The sequence below is a fragment of the Tiliqua scincoides genome, chromosome 1 (assembly GCF_035046505.1).
Source record: "Tiliqua scincoides isolate rTilSci1 chromosome 1, rTilSci1.hap2, whole genome shotgun sequence".
Lineage (NCBI taxonomy): Eukaryota > Metazoa > Chordata > Lepidosauria > Squamata > Scincidae > Tiliqua > Tiliqua scincoides.
The window spans coordinates 81,624,495-81,645,412 of NC_089821.1; the positions used below are offsets into that span (position 1 = coordinate 81,624,495).

Sequence of the window (20,918 nt, forward strand, 5' to 3'; positions counted from 1 at the left end):
TCAGCACTGGTGCTCAGCGCCAGTGCTTGGGCAGGAATAGGATTGGGCCCTCAGTTAATACTGACTTAGATTTTTTTTTCTTAGAGACGCATATTTGCACATCCACAAATGCAAGTATGGTTTGTGACCCAGCTAATCTGAAAAATGTACTTATTGAGAAAATTAAGCAAGTGATAACGATGAAGCCCAATACTACTATTTTCAGACATGGAAAATAAATAAATGTCATTTAAAAAAAAACCAAACAAAAAATAATCAAGTGTAGTTTTATTTAGCATATTTGGCACAAAGCATACAAGAACCTTTTGATCCCTCTTAAATTTAATACAGTTAGCAAGAAAAAGGCATACTAATACATTTAAGTTATACAGCATATGAAATAAAGGGGTGGGGGAAGGCACCAGGTAGATCAAGTGCATGGAAAATATTGACTCCAAGTGCCTAGTGGTATTAAATTAAGGCACGACTACTCTAGGAAGTTTATTAGAAAAATCTAACTTTGTAGCTGCTTATTGTTTTTGGAATGTACAAGTTTTTATCATCAGTTCAGGACCCAGATTCTACAGTTCTTTGAAATGGAATGATCTGACATAGATAAATGCATCTTACAGACTTGGTTTTCTACTTATTAAAACAGAAGATGGAGCTATTATTGGTCATTCAGCTTTCTTAAATAAAAACCCCACACAAATCATCAAGAATTGCATCACGTCAGCTGGAAATGTTTTACTCTGCAAACCTGGTTCTACTGTAGCAAGAAACAAGATCTAATTGGGGGAAATAAACAGCTTAAGAGATTCTTTCTGGTATATGTAAACAAATAAGGTGATATTACCTGATGCATGCCTAACAAACGAGTACTAGTAATCTCATAAAACTTTGCTGAAATTAGGTCTGGCTTGATTCCACATTAACTCAGGAGACATTTTAAATACTACTATGCAGAAGAGGTTCATGAGCACTGGAGTTGTCTAATGACTGGGAATCAGTCTCTTGCATTTTAAGATTCAGAAGTCAGCAAGAGAGACCTTGATTCTGAACACAATGTACCAGAGGACACCAAGCAATTCATTCTATTCATTTCCCTTTCAAAAAAATCTAGATGAAACAAGAGGAGTAAACAGAATTAATGCAAAGACAGTACACATTTATGTTCCTGATGTGCAAAGCAAAACCAGCTCAGGTTAACAGTGTTCCTCAGGAAGCTCTACTGACTGTATTTCATAAAGATAATGTTCTTACACACTCAGCATAAATCATCTTAAAGAACTGTGAATGCAGAACCAAACTGATATTTTTAACTGCCAACTTAAAACGGATGCTGCCAACTAAACTTAAAGCTGGTGTCAAGCATTTTTATTTAGGTTAAGAACAGTGATGGTACTATCTTCTTTCTAATTTTGCAGTTATGTGCGCTGGCAAGTAGAAAAATTCTATAATGAATTCTTATCTGTTTTAAATTCCTAGTACAGAAACGTCGTGTTGAAAGTACTGTACATAACATCTTACTGTAGTGGATATCAAATATATGAAGATACAAAGATTAGCTTATTTTTGAAAAAAACAAAAATTAAGATACAATGCATGTTATGAATAGGGTTGCAACTCGAAAACACAATTCTGCGCCAATGAAACTCTGGGGGGGAGAAAAGTAAGAAAGGCAGGCTCTACATCCATAATAGCATTACAAATGTGAAACAGCAAGTATGACAAAGGGGCATCTGGAAATGATATACATAGTGCAAGGATTGGTGGTTCAAATACCTAGTACAGTGAACAGTTTAGTTGTGTATAATTCACTGGAGCCAACTTGGATCCTCCCTATAGCCTTACCTCAGGAGAGCGCTACAATTTTCAGTTTGCTACTGCATGCAAAATAAGCCACAAGGTGGCCATCAAGGAACAGAGACCAGTTCTTTGTGCCCTACTTTCACAACTACACTGATTCCATGATTTAACAATGGTAGCAACTTAATATCCATGTTCATGCACTTGTGCTTCTGTTCTCTGGCACTTGACCAAGAAGGATGGAGTTCCATACATCACATCTTGCTGAAACATTCTTTTGCATTTGTCCAAACTTGAATTCCCTTCATGAACAAAAGAAAAAGAAAGAGAGAACACTGCTGTAATGAAGAAAGGCTTCAAGTAGGCAGCTGGATAAAATCAGCTGACGATATCCATGCAATTAAATTTCATTCTGATAAGGGGCACAAATCTTGCATATATCACATAAAGCAAGCTGTAGATTTTAAAATGAATAAAATACAGTATTCCTTATCCTCAATGCATGATGGGTATGGGTGCTAGCAGATTATTAAGGAGTATTAGCAGACTATTAAGGAGAAGCTGCCCTCCCCCTGGTGTACTCAAGAGTTGAATTTATGTCCCCTGGTTCCAAGTTTAAAAATACATTTGTCCAACAGCTTTACCTTTTTACACATACTGATTTGCATCACAGCATAACTTATCAGGGCTTCTTTCAAGTCATGGTTCTTCTGCTCTTTGAAGCGTTCAATATCAGCCCAGGCACTTTTCACAAAGTCTCTGAAATGAACACAAATTAGTAGTGCAAACATCATGGAAGGCCAAGCCACCTTTATGAACAATGAAGTCCAAATAAGTAAATCAACGAGAAGGTAACATCACATGAGAAGGGTCCGCATATATGCAAGATGGTAATTTGATACTTTTTCTGGATGGCTGCTACCCTTTCTGTTCTCCAACATCAATCATTTATTTTTTCAAATTTATTGTAACTGCCTCAATTTTATTTACATCCTTTTCAACAAACAAAAACATAGTAAATGGAAACTTTTGGTTCCCAGAACTCAGAAAAGATGTCAGACTTCTGATAAAAACTGGTAGCTATGCAAACAAATCAATTTACAGATACCTACACACACTCACATAGACATATACAGGTTGCAGAGGATGACACAAAACTGAGGCTGCAATCCTAAAAATACCTACCAGGGAGTAAGCTCTCTTGAAAACAATTGAACTTACTTTTGAGTAGGCATGCATAGGATGGTGCATAGGATTACCCAGGCTTCAGAATATTAAGTATAGAGTACACACATTGTCATGAATATAGGATTTTCTTAGCTGCAGTCTTTACATAAGACATAATGAAAAGTGATTCTGCTTTGATACATGTATATCAATTTTGGAGGTTTTATTTTTTTGCCATTTTTCTTAAGTAAAGCAAGACTCATTCATTCATAAGTAGTTTTATATGTAAAAATTCAGAGCAAAGTTTAGTTAACTGAATTTTCCTAGTGTGAAACAGCAGGAGTTGATACTCAGGTCTACTAAAGCAAAGTAACCTACAACCAGACTGCTAAACATATTACTACCCAAATATAATACACAAGAAACCATTAAATGTGCATCTGTTAACTGTGAAAGCGATCAGCTCCTGCCATCTCAGAGCAGCAGTTTAAGAAGGTGGCGTTCTTTTAAGCTACAGGAAGATTTTGTAGACATTCATAAATATTACAAATATATAAAAAGCACTTACAAAATATCATCAGCTCAGTTTTCATGACTTTAATAGTCTACATTTTCTTTAAACAGAATTACCGGCTTTCTAAGTTCTTTGCTTTGAGCTGCTCTTCTCCTTCATGTATCTGTACTTCTAGCACCTTTATTTTTGCTTCTCTTTGTTCAGGAGTTTCCTGACCAAAAAGTTTGCTGGTCATTCCCTTCAAGGAAAATGTTCTTACAGTCTGAAACAAAATATATATAAATTTATTCTAGAAAACTGGTGTGCTGCATTATCTTTCAAGAAAACAAAGTGTTCGAAACATGGATGCAATCCTAAAAACAGTTACAAGGGAGCAAACATTATTGAACATAGTGAGACTTCTGAATAAACCTAGTAAACTTCTACCTAGGATTGCACCAAAAGTTGTTGAAATAGAAACTACGTATTTTTGCTTTTGATGTTCATTTTTTCTTAGTTCTACAGGGCACAATGATTCAAATGATTGTTGAAAACCATGCTATTGAAGATGAAGACTGAGTTACAAGTTCATACACTTCTTTCTCCCATCTCTTGAGCCAATTCCCTCCTCCTCTTCTGATACTACTCTGTCCAGCTTGGAAGTCATGGAAAACTATAGTTGGAACAAGCCAGAAACCGACGAAGGAAGGAGAGTACAGGAGTGGGCACAAGCATAAGCCCAGAGAACGTGTCAAGCCAGATCCTAAACCATGGTTTAGAAGAACATTTGAACTGAGCCAATGAAGTTGTAACTCCAACTCTTGAAACTATCCCAATTGACTTTGAAAGCCATTGTAAATCCTATACTCATAATTGTTCCATGTGTAGAAAAAACTTGGGAAGTTGAGTAGGAAGAACTTGGGAATACGTATAGATGGAACTCAAGAAGGAGGTTGGTCTGCACCACCAACCACCACTTGTTGAGGCTAGAATGGCTTGTACGTATAGGGCCAGCCTTGAGGCAATGTGGCCTTTGTCCTGACATTGGGTTCCACTCTCTAGGGAGGCCCACACAGGGGCGGTGGGTGGATCTCCAAATGCTGCAGCCAGTATCTGGCAGCCTGGGAGTGCAGCACGGTGAATGGAGTGTGGGCTTGCTCGGTCTCCCTGGGCCTGTTTGGCCTGAAATGGGCCTCCCAGAAGTAGTGAGGGGTGATGTTATGTCACCGCAAACTATTTGCTAGGGCCTTAGTGCTGTGTTTCCCAAGCTTTTTAGCACTGGGACCCACTTTTAAAAGAGACAATCTATCGTGATCTACTAGACAAAGATCTAGAAATAAAATTATTTATCAATAATACATCATTAATAATCAGGGTCCTGTGCTCCTGAGGTTGCTAGAAACCTTACATCTTGTATGTGTATGTAGACATTTGCTAGACTCTCGCTAAAAATGGAGTTCAAGAACTGTTTCCTCAAACCTTTTGGGCAGCCCAATCCTGGGCTGCAGTGGCATAGAAAATGGCTGCTGCCGCATTCTACAAACTCCGGGCTGCCGTAGGCAGCTCCTCAGGAGAAGGGGACTTTCGTGCCCTTCCTCTGGGTAAAGGGAGTAGCCCCGTAATGGGGCTACTCGATTCACCACCAACCAAAAGGTCGGCAGTGAATCAAGAACCTTCGTGTCAGGCAGTGAGCCCAACACAGAGGCTCTGGATCTGGTGGAACAAAGCCTCCTGCCTTCCCCCCAGAACTCCTCCTCCCCGCCCTTTCCCCACCCGCCTCCCCCCTCCCCTGGGACATTCCCCCATGCCTCCACTTACCTCTCCGCTGCTCGGCAGTCCACACGACCGCTGAGTGGCGGAGCTCCAATGGCTGCTCGGCAGTAGTCCAGCACCAGCCAGCACTGGGTTACCACCGGCGCTCGCCCAGCGCTACAGCCTGGCAGTAAGCCAGCACGCACTGTTCAGGATTGGGCCCATAGTCATTCTAGGGTACCCAAAAAGCTGAACTGGAGAGCAGGATGTACAGTTAGGGACTTCCAGGCCAGACAAAAGGCTGAAACTGGGTTCACACATGATCTATGGCACACCAATTACTAGAGAAAATTGAAGAATGTGACATTTTAATTTGGGAGTACGAAGATTACCTCAACAGCTAACTATTCTTTTCTACAAACCAGGCAAGGATACTTGCAAGGTTTTTTTTGTTTTTTTTAAGTTTCAAAAAATGTTCATGACCCACCAAAAATTGGCTCATGACCCACAGTTTGGGAAACACTGCTTTAATGTTCTCTCTCTCTCTCCTTCTCTCTCTCATATAGCGACAAGGAAACTTACAATATTTTAACATTTCCCTTAGTTTATGTCATCCTTTTAATATTTACACTCATCCCTTCCATGACAGATGAAAAAAATCTAAGTATTCCAGCCAAATGCCTTCCCTTCCCTATTGACCTACTCAATGAGCAACTCAACACTCATCACCACTTATCATTCACCCACACATATGCTCTTTGCCAGACAGGGCCATACATTATATAATATGCTTGTGAGCAGTGTACTATTATGCAGCCCTCTGCATGTTATAGCAATCCAAATTCACTTCATATCCCATGTCATCACCACCCGAGACATAGAGCACTTCATTTATCCAAATTTACTAGGTGTCTCCTAAGTCTCTGAATGAGTGAGGCTGTACTATAATCCATTAAGTTTCTAAAAGGGAAACTTTTTCTTCCCACCTAGTTCAGAATCTATACTTTAACCAGCAGCGTGCTAAATGCTCCTGTGGTCAATACATACACACCAGTATTTCCAAAAACTACTTTTGCTGGGACAGCATAAATCACTAGGAAATAAATTACCAAGATGTATAACATGCATAAGACTCTTCATGTGCCTCCTTCAACAAGCCATACATTAATGTCATTTAAGTTAAGAACTAAACCCTCTATATTTCTAGATCTTGGAAAAGAAAATGAGGGAGGGGGAGCAGCTTACTCCTGTTGCCAATTCCTCACACTGTTGTTTCTTCAATGTCAGATCCTGAGCCGCCATTTCCAACTCATACTGTAGAAGTTCATGTTTCCTGCAGACCGTCCTACAAACAATAGAGAAAGGCTTTCACCTTTATGCTGTTATGCTTTTAAGATCAGATTTTTCTAATGTCAGTCAAATTGAATAATCCTATTGTCATTACTACAAGTCTGACGCCACTCTCCCAAGATACTACAGATATCAGTTAATGCTACACTAATCCAAGATCCTTAAGAACATAATTTCATCTCCAAATTACTCTCTCTTATTCACTGCATAGGTCAGGACATCTAAAAAACAGGAACACACTCTACAAGATTCGTGTTTGGTGGTATAGAAACAAAGCATGAACCAGAGAATCTATCAGGAGGTGTCATAGCTGGTTGTATTGCTTTTCATGTCTGGTCAAGACATATAAATTGCAGCTCTTAGCATTTGACCAATAAGTCCTTTTAATTATGTAGTCATAAAAACAATTAATGCTCTTTTCCAGCCAGTTTTCTTACATACAAGAATTGTTAGCCATTTTTGAGTCAGGACAATATGAAATTTGAGACTTTGGGTGACATTACAGGACCAAAAAGGTGGAGACCCATCACATGCCATCACAGAGGTTATGACGTATCTAACATGAAGGTAACCATACTTGCTTTATTTACAAGATTTAAAGGCAAGGAGGTGCCAAAGAGTAGAACTGCTATTTATATTTAGAGGTGTTTGTTCCCAGTGAGTAAGACAGCATTACAGACCAAGTCTTACTTAACGGGCTTATTTCTGAGTAAAATAACACCATTTTCAAACACCTCTATTTACATTATGACCAGTGCTGCTAAATATTTAAATGTTGGGTGGCTGCTATTTTAACAGGTAATCTTGGAAATGAGATTTACCTGTATGTTTTTCCAATTCATTTTTTTTTTCCATCTGAAAAGGTAGTGAATTGTTCAAATAAATTCAACAATACTGGAATGAATTGTCAGGATTACAGAAAATGAACTATGCATCACCTGCATAATAGTATTTTAAGCCCAATATCTGCAACTCAGTCTTTACCACTCAGCTGTTTGGGCTGGGCTGAATCTTTGGGTCAAACACTCAGTGAAAGCTGAGTTCCGCGTATGGCACTACAGCCCAATTCACCAGTCCAATTCAACCATGTGAAGAGTCAACAGAATTCTCACAGACTAACAGCCCATGCCTATGTGGCTTGGCTTGCTCTATGTTGAAACACTATATTTTATCAGGTAAATTTCATGTACAAACCAAGTATCACCTTGTTGCCCCATTGCTAGGGGGTCACAAATTGCTCCCTTTCATAGGCTTCTAGTAATCCGCAGGTCTTGGACTATGGATGTGCCAGATTTCAGCTTAAAGGGTAGCCTGGAAATCTCTTAGTATTTGGTATAAATTTTGAAACTTATGTTTAAGAGTGAGGTATAAAAATATCCGGGTCTTTATAGTAATTGGAGCGTCACAGACTACAACTGTACCAAATTCCAAGCTCAAGCTCATCAGGAAGTACCTGTGAGAAAGCAAATAGCTAGGCAAATGGACGAAAGAGGGCAGGTGTCTACATGTCTTCAAATCTTAATTGATCATGTCATTGCCTTCTTCTGTCATGCTCTACCATGACTGCACAGAGTAGCAGCAGCAGATAATTTGAGCAATTTTGGGAGTTTTCCTCTTTCTGGACTAATATACCTTATCGTACCCCAAAGTCTCAGGGTGGCTACACCTCATAACACCTCCATTATACAAGGCACTACGATTTCAATGTTTCATCCAAAAGAGCCACTGAGACTTTCAGATAGCATCTTTCCCAAAGCTGTACTGGACGAGCAGGACTATGAACTCATTTATGCAACACAGCATTACAATGACCATTAACTTCTGCAAACTGTTCAAGCAAGCATTATTTACACACTTTAAAACAAAACTGAAAGGATGTACTAATATGTTTACCGAAGAGCTTCTGCATAGAAGAGATATTCTTTCAGCTGATCAGCATAATGTTCTTCTTCTTCTAGTATGTCATCAATAGAAGCTGCATATCTAGGGAAATAAGATATGAAATAACAAGCCAGGCTCCCAAAACTTGATCAATTTTTAAGACATCATATCCTGCCAAAAGCATGTTTAGGGAAGGTTAAATCTTTACTTAATACAATTCCACATGTGGGCTTCCAAGTTATTACTATAATAAAACTATGAATTTTGTATTAGTCAAAAGTTTTATCCTAAAAAGAAGGCACTTTTACAGTACACAGACACAAAGATTGGTTGTGATTAATTCACTTTGTCAATTTGTCTGTCAACACGTTCTGTCTGTCAAACAGACAGTTAAAAGGTGAATAAAAAATAAAATTGAAAGGTGACTCCTATATTTTATGACAAATGGCTGATAAGGCAGGGAAAACATTTCAGCTGCTTGTCTCTTGGTCAGATATGACAATACCAAAAAACTCGTAAGAAATATTGCAGTTACGTATGGTATCCCAGCTGCTCTCTAGAGCACAAAATGTTAAGGCACAAAAAAGTATAATCAGGGTGCCACTTTAAAATTATGATCTTTGAGATACATAATCAGCTAATTTAAATAAATTCAGGTGGGTCCTTTTAATCAGTGAGTTTGGAAACTGCAGATTTGACTCACCATGGATTCCAAATGTACAGTGGAGGGCTCCACTTATAAATATAAATTTATATAAACATTTCTATACTGCTTTCTTTCAGCACTCAAACTGCATACAACACTATGCCACATAATAAAAACACTAAATAAAAGTCAATTAAAAATAAAACATGAAAAACATTAAATACAATCAATTAAAATGATACTAGAGCAGATTAAAAGATGTAACATCAGCAATAGCATATTATTAAAATGGCATAGAAACAGCAACAAGACCTATAGATTTTCAGTTAAAAGGAGTCCCCAGGGGGTTCTTCCCTTCTCAAATGACAAGGAAAATAAAATGTTTTTAAACTCTGCTGGAGACCATATAGTATTGGGACTGTTCTCAGATTCTCTGGAAGCTGATTCTAAAGACATGATGCCACAACAGCATCTTGCCGCCATCCTCTTCAGATGACGGCGGTGTCCTAAGCAGCGTCCAATCCAATGACTGTAGGGCAGTGGTTCTCACACATTCAGCAGCAGGACCCACTTTTTAGAATATGAATCTGTCACGGACCCACTGGAAGTGATGTCATGACCGGAAGTGACATTATCAAGCAGGAAAATGTTTAACCTTCCTAGGCTGTAATCCTACCCAGACTTACCCAGGAGAAAGTCCCATTAACTATCATTGTTAAAAAAATATATATAGTAGCTTGTTAAAAGCACAGGTCTGTAATATTTCCCCAAATGCAGTCACATGCCAGTAGCATCAAATCTAATATATTAAAAATAAAATATTGAAATGAATGGGGACCCACCTGAAATTGGCTCACAACCCACCTAGTGGGTCCCAACCCACAGTATGAGAAACACTGCTGTGGGGGACATACAGCATTATAGAGAAGGTGGTCCTTGAGCTATTCCAGTCTGATGCCATGTAGGGCTTTAATGTCAACTCCAATAACTTGAATTGGGCCTGATAAGGAATGGATAGCCAGTATAGCAGCTGGAGCAATGGCATAGCCGATTCAGTCTATCCAGCCCTAGTGACCAGTCAGGCTGCCGCATTCTGCACTAACTGCAGCTTCCAAACTGTCTTCAAGGGCAGCCCCCACAGAGTGCACTGCAGTAGTCTAGATTAAATATCACTAAGGCATGGACCACCATACCCATATCAGTTCAATTCGGATATGGTCTCAGAGAATGCACTTGGCGTAGCTGGGCAAGAGTCCCTCTGGTCACAGATGCCACCTGGCCATCTAAGGGTACTGATCATCTAAGGGTACTGTACCCATCTAAGGGTAGAACTTTCATCTTAGGTTTTGGATAAGGTTTCCAATTAGTCTTACATAATTTAAAGTTACCTTGACTCATAGCAACCCACCCTGCTCCAAAGTTTGGCTTTTACAGTTATGTCCGGTGAACAAAAATTATGGACATGTGCATAATCTCTATTTGGATTGATGAAACATACACCAGTATAAACAGGTCAAACATTTAACTAGAGAATATACCGTATTTTTCGCTCCATAAGACGCACTTTTTCCCCCCCAAAAAGTGGGGGGGAAAGTGTGTGCGTCTTATGGAGCGAATACTAAAAAAAACAAAAAACTCCACCCCCGGCCAAGCCCCCTGCCCGCTCTGTTCTGCTCGCCTTCCCAGGAAAGTGTGGGTGGGGTGGCAGTCTTGCTGAGCAAGCCCTCCTGTCTACTCAGAAGTAAGTGTCAGCGTCACTGGGGCTCACTCCCAGGAAAGCATGGGTGGGGTGGCAGTCTTGCTGAGCAAGCCCCTAGAGCAGGGGTGCTCATTATGTCGATTGAGAGCTACCAGTCGATCTCCAGGCGAAATGAGTCAATCGCAGGCTTCTCTCCCGTCCAAGCATCCCTAGGAGTGAGCCCCTGGCAGGCTTGTGAGCCCAGGGAGGGAGCCTAGGGAGTGAGTCCAGGGAGCGAGCACCTGATGGTTCTGTGTGCAAGGGGTTTTGCACTGGTCTTGCTGTGATGTCTATACAGAGATCTTCCCTCCCCCACACCTTTCCCCTTCTTTTGCACTGGTATGTATGGAGATCTGCGCCCCCCACTTCCATCTGTTGGTTCTGTGTGCAAGGGGTTTTGCACTGGTCTTGCTGTGATGTCTATACAGAGATCTTCCCTCCCCCACACCTTTCCCCTGCTTTTGCACTGGTATGTATGGAGATCTGCGCCCCCCCCCCCACTTCCATCTGTTGGTTCTGTGTGCAAGGGGTTTTGCACTGGTCTTGCTGTGATGTCTATACAGAGATCTTCCCTTCCCCACACCTTTCCCCTGTTTTTGCACGGGTCTGTATAGAGATCTGCATCCCCCTCCTTGTATTGGAATCCAGGAAAATCTGGTAAGGAGGTAGATGTGGTGTCAGCAGTGGCCCCTTTAAGGGTAAGGCCTGGGCATCCAGCAGAGTGTGCTGCACAGCTGCAGCCACTGGAAGGCAATAGGGCCCTCAGGGATATAAGGAGTACCAGAGGCAGAAAGGGTTTGTGGGTTTTGAAGGAGTGCAGGTTGGAGGTAGGAGAGGAGACTGACTGGGTTTATTGAATTTGGAATCTGACTGTGGATTGTGACTGGACTTGGATACCCTGATGGATTTGACTGACCTACCTGGAACCTGACCTTGGACTGTAATTTGGCTTATTGGCTCTGGACACTGATTTGGTAACTCTAATTGATGGGACTGATTTACTTGGCATCTGTGGACTGGAACTGGACTCACTTTTGCTTGCTGCACTGGTGAGTTGCACAAGGGGAACTGATCAGCCTTAAGCGGGCACGAGGCCCAGTGGTTTGGAATTTGGCAGAACATCATTGTAGCAGAAAGATAATGTGATCCCTATTTGTGTGCACCTGCTTTTGTGAGCTTCATAAATTCTGACTCTAGCGATAATGAGTTCTTGGGGTTTCCAGAAAACTAGAGTACTCAAATCTTTAAGTCTCTCCATTTGTTAATGACAGTGATAATGGTTCTTAATGCCACTGTTGACTGCTGTTCACTTTACATGGTTCAAATGTTATTCTGTTATAGTTTATTAAATATTTTATTACACTATTTGGTTCAGAATATTTTTTTCCTTGTTTTCCTCCTCTAAAAACTAGGTGCGTCTTATGGTCAGGTGCGTCTTATGGAGCGAAAAATACGGTAGACTTTAGTCATACATTCACCAAAGTGTAGTTAAACTAGTATTTTCTTCACAGGAGCAGAGGATGACAAAAAATGAGATGTTACAACTCTCTTGGAAGTAAAAAAATCAATTTCTACACTTTAATAGACCTAAATAATAAATCAAGGGGAATGTTAAAGTTTTGCTTAGTTGCCATTGCCAATATTAACATCTCAGCATATTCAGTGCTGGAAACCAAACAACCAAATAAGTTAAAGCAGAGCTAAAGATGACTTTGGTTTAAGATGGTTGAAGTTTTATGGTACAGAATTTGCTTCAATATATAGCATAGTGCTGGGCCATGAAGGTGCAATTTAAAAACATTAAAGCCTGATGGAGAATCACTTATATAATAATCTGTAAGATGGTAACAGCGTCACTTGTTCAAAACTACTTAAAAGGACACTGCAGTTTAATTCTTGTGTAGTTCAAGTTTGAGGTTTAATACAAAAGTTAGAAATTTCTCAAATTTATTAACTGATTGCATTTTAGTTCCACTTAACGTAAACTTAGCATTTTTCCTTTATTCATAGCATTTTGATCCTAAAGTACGCTAGTATCCTAACCAGAATTAAACTGGACACAGTTCCAGTAGAAGCATCTTACACTGAAGAGCTGTTCATCAGTATATTTTAGAAGAGATCCATTTTTCACCCAGCATGGGACCAATTTTACCTAAGATGCTTATCTGCTCTCCTTCAGCACCCCTCTTTTGCAGATACAAAACTCATTTTGTATTTCTGTATCCATTTCTGTATTATCTTCCCTATCAATAGTACATATTTGTTGGATTTAAGGGAGTTTCGATATACAATTTTGACTTTACGCGCTGACTTTAGAACATAACCCTCTCGTAAAATGCAGGCCAACCATATTAAAACAAATTGGTAGCATCCTGACTAGCATTTCCACTGTTGGAAGCTCCCTCCATGAATGGAACAATCCATTTCTGCAAGGGGTCCCTCTGCTTACGTAAAGCCCCTTTCATAGGTAGAACACTCCTGTTCCCAGAAGAAGTTCCCAATGGTAAAAGCGCCAGTTGGGATGCTGCCCAAAACTTATAAATTCACTTACTGCCTATGGAATGGTACAAAGCTACTGCTGTCAAACAAATGGAGAACATCAGGCCTGCAGCACATTAGATTTTATTTCACCAGTTCCTGGCATAGTAGCTGGAAGAAAACACTGGCAGTGTGCCAAGTTCTCCTATAGTTTCAAAATAATAATAAAAAAGAAATCCTTTTAAATCACCAGGGACACCCTGGGATACTTAATGCAACAGCCTCTAAAGAAGCCCAAACAAAATGCTGCACAGCCCACAGTGCTATTCTTCAAACACACACCATTTTCTCAAGGCTGCATTTTCCTGCCTCCAGCCACTACTTAATATGTCCATCTGGATTCTATCAAGTCTCAGATAGTCAGTACTTACACATCCATGTGATGACCAGCACTTTGCAGCCCATCCCCCATCTCCTTCTCTATTGCACTCCATTCACTAGAGGCAAACACAAAAATTAAATAAGAAACAATATCACACATGAAGGGTGAGGAAGTTAATAAGCTGCATCCTGTATGCAAATCTCTCTATGCAATATCTATGTAAGGAAACCTCCACATTATGCTTAGTTAAAAGCTGAATTTGTGCATTTCTTTTAAAGGATACTGTTCCATCTCATAACATCTGAAAGATTTTTTTTAACATACCAATCCTATACCCTGGAGGCACCCAGCAGTATAGTGGTGCAGAAATGGCAACCACTGTATTCTATAAGGCAGGAGTCTCCCCGGAGTAAAGGAATGGTTGTTCCCTTACCCTCAGCTCTGCAGTCGGCAATAGGTCTTTGTGGAGTGGTGCCCACTATTTAGTGAGTGCAGAACCAAAGAAGCCCATGTTGGCCTTTCAGGCTTGGGAGGGGGCATAGAATTCGGTGGCAAACTCTGGGGCCGTCCCCTTCACCCTCCCAGGCCCAAGCCTCCCCCCCCAGTTTGCTCTCCTTTCACTCAGCTCCTCCCTCCCCCCAGTCCGGCAAAGCCTCACCACCAGCCAGCAGGAGCACTTACTGGCCAGAGCTCCTGAGACATGTCTTCCTGGTGCCTAAGCCTAGTATCCACTAGCACTAGCCTCTGTGCTAGCACTGCAGGCTTATCGCCGGCAGTGACATGTCTTATGGCACTCGCAGGACAGCGGTAGCCTGGGCAGCATGCTGGCCACCAGCACTGCCCTGGCTTAGAATCAGTCCCTTAATCTACTTCAGCAATTTAGGACGTAACCCTAACCCCTTATTTCAGTGCTTTCAGTGTTGGAAAGCACTGACATAAGGGCAATGCTGCTCTGAGGTAAGGGAACAAACATTCCCTTACTTTGAGGAGGCCTCCGTGAGTGACACCCAACTGCAGGATGCAGCACACGTCCCACTGGCACCGCTATGCCAGTACTGGAAAGCACTGACATAATGGGTTAGGATTGCACCCTTAGAGACCCAGTCCCCAAAAGGAAGCTTTGATTGAATATTTAACTTTGGAAAGCATCAGCATAAAAACTTCCCTCTTGCTTGGTAAACTCCTTCCTTACTTGTTCAGTGGAACTAGCAAAATTTTGGAGGAAGATTTCTTTTTAATATTTGGGGGGTGAAGGTAGATAATTTTTTTTAAAAAGTTCTTTCCAAACATTCATTGTTAGACCTATTCAGGGTGCTGTTTTTAGGAAAGAAAATAATTGATTCTGTGGTTAAATAGGTTGTATGTGCCTGGTAAAGGAAATTCCAGACAAACTGAAATCTCAAAGTTACTAAATAACACGGACAATAATTTCTATTCCCCCCCCATCCTATTCCCTCACTACTGAAAAGATCAGAAGACTTTCACTGCCACCAACTGAGGAAAATAAATTAGAGTATTTCCGTTAAAAGCCTCTACCTTTTAAAATTACTGAGTCTTCAACAGTCTAGGGTAGTCACCTGGCATTTCTTCCCCAATTTTATTATGGGCAAAGATCCCATTCCTACAAGTCCTGCTAGGTTGAAAACAACTCCAAGGAAGAAGGGTTTTCGTCTGCATTCTCCTTACTACCTTGAGTAGCATAGCATAACAGGCACCATCAGGTTACAGAGAACTGTTTGCATTTTTCTTTAGAAAGGATAAATTTTGATTTTGTATGTGATTATACCTCAGACCAGAAAGATAACAAGCAATGGTTTTTACTTTATACAGTCCAAGGAAAGACTGAAATTAAAGATGCTTACACAAAGCCTCCTTCCCTATACTTCCTTGCTTACTAGGCATTAAAAACAGGACCATTATCTGGAGTTAATGACATTGTATTCTGTATGATATGTTCATAGATTGGCTGGACAACACCAATCACAATCACCACCACTACTACTCTTGCCCAAACTGCTTCTCTATATCTATACACCTCCTGTGTGTTGACCCAAAAATTTTTAGAAATAAAAATTTCTATGTCCACATGTTCCATCTCACTTTGGAATGAAAGTGCCTAAGACAAATGGCATCTACATTTGAAGAGATATCCTCTCAGTATTCCTGACCAAAATATTACCTATATCTGTCCTGACAGAGTGGAGTGATGATAACAGAGAGAGAACCAGAAAAATGTAAAGAAAAGAACAATAATTGGGATAATTTTACCATATGTATTTTTTTTTTTTTTAATGAATTACTCCATTTATATTCCAGCCTTCCTCCAAGGAGCAGAGAACAGTGGGAAAATTCTGGAAAATTGCAGAGACAGCTTCTGTATGTTTGGGGTGGATTTCTCCCTTAGCCTGAAACACACAGACAGCACATCACATCCCACATGGTTCCAAAGACTCCCTGACCCAAATGAGTAGTTTTTATGGGGGGGCTCAAGGAGTTGCCTGAGGGGGCAGGGAAGAAAGTTTGTGCTCAGGGTACAACCCAAAGAGGTTCTCTGAAGTAAAAATCTTTTAAAACAAAAAGTCTATTGTGCTTTTTACATGTTCTAATAATAATAATAATAAAACTTTATTTTTATCCCGCCCTTCTCCCAAAAAGGGACGTACTCAAAATAACATTTTATGCATGTTTTATATTACAGAGTTTTCTGCTTTTGAGATCAGAATTAAATCACTGCATAAGATGTGGTGATGGGCACTAGTTTAGGGCGCAATCCTAACCAATATTCCAGCACTGACCTAGCCGCAATGCAGACATAAGGTAAGGTAACATATGCCCTTACCTTGAGGAGGCCCCCCTTGACTGCCTCCCACTGCAGGATGCAGGGCACGCTACATTGGCACAGCTATGTCAGTGCTGGAAAGTTGGTTAGGATTGCGCCCTTAGATAGTTATTAAATAAGACACATCCATGGAGAATTGGTTTATCACTGGCTATTATTAGCAATGATGACAATGTACTTCTGAATGTCACCTGATGGAGAGAAGATTGCTTCATGCCCTGCTTATGGGCTTTGCAGAGGCATACACTCAGCCACTGTGCCAGCTATAGACTACAGACAGGCCTTTGCAGGGCTCTTCTGTTAGTTTTTCTTTAATGAGACTAATTGAGAACCACTTTGGAGCAGTAGCTGAAGAGCAGCAAAGAAATGCTGTAAGTAAATAAATCTTGTGATAGTAATCTGTTAACTTCATCTAGAATTATTACGGGAGTGCCATTCACACAGTTTCCAAGTCTCTAAATTCAGAGACATACATCTGCAATCTATTAGCCAAATGGATTAAATTTGCCAGTTGCACAAAACAGAAAGGAGGAGATTCCCCAGTACCAGAGTCAGATTCTTTATTTTTCCAATGAGATGGAAAAGTTAAGTAAACAGTCCAGGCCTATAAATCACAAAAGACTCAAGTCAGCTCTTTAAACTGAACTAAAAATAAAGCATTTTGTGCAACTTTCGCATTTGGAGGTTGCTTTCTTATTGTATTAAAAAGGCTTACGTTGAAAAAAGAACCCTCCATTCTACCTTCAAGAATGCAAGGCAGGCAGGGAGAAAGGAAAATCAAGTAAATTGAGCTGCATTTTATAGAAGGATGTGCAATGATCCCAAACATTTTTCAGTGTTAGATAAAATTCTCAGTTTGGAAGTAGCAAGGTGCTTGGTTGAACCTCATTAAAGGACTTCCAGATGTTTGAGTAAAATTTACGATCCAAAGCGCAGCACACACATACACATGAGATTTCAGTTTGAAGGACATTTTAATAAGCTTCTGAGAATGGCAGTTAAAGAAAATTCAGCTTCTAAAAGATGTGAAATAGTGTGAATAAAAGTAAGGTCTCATCCTGGTAACTCTAACATGTACTAAGCAAGGTGTTCTGTATTTGTACATTTAAGATACAGCAACAACACTTCACTACAGGCTACATACAATGTTTGGGACTCTTCGGTCTAGAAAGAAGAGCCTGAGAGGGGGATATGTTTGAGACATATAAAATTAAGCATGGGATGGGTAGAGGGAAGCTTTTTTCCCCTCTTGAACAACACCAGAACAAGAGGACATCCACTAAATTTGACTGGAGGGGAAGTCAGAACAAAGAAAAGAAAATGTTTCTTCACCCAGTGAGCAATTAATCTGTAGAACCCCTTGCCACAGGATGTTGCAATGGTGCCTGGTACATGATCTCCATGTTTTAGAGGTGGCCTATCTCTGAATGCAAGATGCAAGGGAAGGGCAACAGAATACAGGTCTCTTATTGTCTTGTGTGCTCACAGAGGCATCTGGTAGGCTACTGTGAGATATAGGATGCTGGACTAGATGGGCCCATGGTCTGATCCAGTAGGGCTCTTCTTATGATCCCAATGAAAAAAGATTCTACCAAAAATTTCTAGGGTTCTAGTTTAGAAAATTATGGACATATGAACTGGACAGAGGTAATTTTGTTTGGAAAGAAAAAACACACCACTCATACCTTACCTGAAAACTCTCCCATAATTTCCATGGACTTTATACACACCATATAGTCGATCTGCCACTCTCTAAAATAAATATTTACAAGTAGCAATTAGTTTTCTGGACATGTGGTTCTCATGTGCAACGTCCTAGGAAAAAAGTATATCAAACAGTGTTCAGGTTTACAAAGATGCCATCCATATACAGTGAACCCTCATTATCCATGGGGTTCCGTTTCACCCCCTCCCCACGAATACCAATATTTGCAGATACTGGAGTCTCCTTTAAAGAAAGTTTTAAAAAGTAAAAATCAGTAAGAAAGTAGTCTTCCCCACCTTTGTGCCACAAAATCAAGCTGTTTGCAGGGCAGTCTTCAGCACTCCAGGAAGCCATTCTGGGCTGAGCCAGGGTCAAGGGAGGGCAATGTGTGACCCAAACATGGCTTCCAGGAGTGCAGAAGACTGCCATGCAAACAGCACAATTTTGCAGCACAAAGGTAGGGAAGGCTATTTTCTTACCGATTTATTTCTTTTTAAAACGTTTTTCAAAGCGAACCCAGGCATCCTTAGATAGTGAAATCTACAGATGCTGGACACATGGATAAGGTAGGTCCACTGTAGAGGTAGATTAGGTTATATCTCAAAATGTGCGTACAGAGGAAGAAAGCAATACTTTCTCTCCCTGCCTGACCAGTCCAATCAAAATAAAATATTGTGGTAATCAAGAGCCAACACTTTCTCCTGCTCCTCCCTCCAATTCACATCTTGAGCCACCAAGAAATACCATTTGACAGCATCACTGCTTATTTGATTTTTTTAAAAATTTGAACAGAGAAATTGAAAATTTGAATTTTCAAAGAACATTTGTGTTTGTTTACAGTTCCAAGTACATATGATTAGCTTCGCTACCCTTACCCACTTGCTTAGTCAGTGATATTCTTTTTAAAAAAATTTAAGAATGCAACATTCAAGGTATGATTTCTCCTGTGCAAAATGTTTTTTGGATAAGTCTGCATCACTTTCAACAGAAACTATTAAAATAATTTTAAAGATTACAGTTAGCCCAGCTACTTTCCAGTTCTCTGATATAAGTCACACAGCAATCTCATATTTCTGTTTTTAGATCCATGCTATCAGGTTCCAGTATCTTTAGTTCTATTAAACCCATGGGTTTTCAGACTTTCAAATACTGTAGTGAGCACCCTTAAGGTACGTACAAGTCTCTACAACTCCCCTGAACATAAACCTCTGCCTTTACCTTGGCAGTGAATGCTTTTGTCTTCTGGCCCCCGAGCAAGTAAATTAAAGGAAAAAGAAAGGAAAAACAGGGGCATGAGATCACAGCATGGTCTGAAGTTTTTCAGGAAAGAAGGAAGAAATTCCTCTTCATAAGAAAGGAAATCAAATGCTGTGAACAACCCTGTAGTCTAACCACCAATACTCCAGTATAGATGAATTAACAGTGACAGACAGAAGAGCTCCATAAGACCACTAACGTAAAGAGACTAGAAGATGAATTAACAGATAAGAAGAGGTTAGAAAGACTGCCACACCTTCCCCAACAATTATCCACAGTTTCTCAGGAAGATGCATCTCTTTCTTTGAGTGCCACTTGTTTAATATGCAAAATTGTGCCAATTTTTCTAACACTTCACATTTGAATTTCACACTTACACATACTACAGTTCTTGCAATGTATTACTATCATAGCAAGGGCACATGTTAAAGAAAACTTCCCCTAAGCATCACACAGTCAAATCAGTTGCAAGTTAAACAAAAGACAGACCAAGCACTCTGTTATTTGGCACATTAAGGGATGCTGCCACAGAATCCAAAGAGAAGCACTTACAGCTCTGACTCTCAGGAGGTGTGATATGACAGACTGCAGCTCATCACTGTAGTGTTTAAGCTCTGTAAATCTTCTGGAAGTGGGAGAACAGATAGTACATCATTAGCAATGAGAGAAGTGAGCTCCCACAAACTGCATGACAGGGGCAGCATAAAACAGCTTAGTTACTTCAAGCCTGACTTGCCTAAATAGAACTACAGTATCTCTGGCTTGCTGAAGAAGTATCCATAGACCAAAAGTAAGGACAGGATAACTATGTATATGACACTTACAAGAACTGGCCCAGTGAAGCAAGGGCTTTGGTTGTATTACAAGCCTCCTTAGGTCTTCATCTATAACACAATAATCTTGCTAAATATTGCGATACTGTAAGGAAATCCAGTACACAGACTCACTGCACAATTCTGTACTTAAAATATGAACTCCACACCCAATTTTAAAAAGAAAGGAAACACAGAAAACAAAGAGTGGTCACAAAGTTAAAGACTGAGTGGAACTTGGTTTGCATATTTGCAACAAAAACTTTCATTTGCGGTTCAAATACTACACTGTTCAAAAATTGAGGGGGTTAAATGCACAATCTAGAGCAATTCAATATATGCTTTGGGGAATGAAAATTGATAAAAGATGTTCAGGACACAATTTCGTTTCATGTGTAGAAGGCAAGCTTGACCAAGACACTTGTTTTCAATAGGGCCAGAATAAGCAAACGCTGCAATTTACCCAGGACAACTGGGTACCCCAAGTTATGGCTGTCTGAGTAATAGAAGACAGTTATGGAATGGGATTCCATTCTAGAGAGACCATCATATTGTGAACGCCTCGCCCCCACCCTCCAAAGGCGAGTTCTAAGAGTCTCTTGATGCCTTATAAATAATTAAAAATGTCAC

The 20,918-nt window shown here is 40.2% G+C and overlaps 1 protein-coding gene across 1 annotated transcript in view; it reads right to left on the reverse strand.

Moving 5' to 3' along the window:
- Nucleotides 1-250: 250 nt before the first annotated feature.
- The window catches only part of SNX4 (sorting nexin 4), a 48,203-nt gene continuing 27,535 nt past the window's right edge, over nt 251-20,918 (reverse strand). The window contains exons 7-14 of the mRNA XM_066632711.1: nt 20,029-20,101; nt 18,205-18,266; nt 13,725-13,790; nt 8,444-8,533; nt 6,446-6,545; nt 3,586-3,731; nt 2,433-2,547; nt 251-2,090 (exon numbers count right to left, since the gene is read on the reverse strand). Coding sequence (XP_066488808.1) covers nt 2,043-2,090; nt 2,433-2,547; nt 3,586-3,731; nt 6,446-6,545; nt 8,444-8,533; nt 13,725-13,790; nt 18,205-18,266; nt 20,029-20,101 — 700 coding nt within the window. The 3' untranslated portion in view covers nt 251-2,042. The remainder of the gene's footprint in view (nt 2,091-2,432; nt 2,548-3,585; nt 3,732-6,445; nt 6,546-8,443; nt 8,534-13,724; nt 13,791-18,204; nt 18,267-20,028; nt 20,102-20,918) is intronic.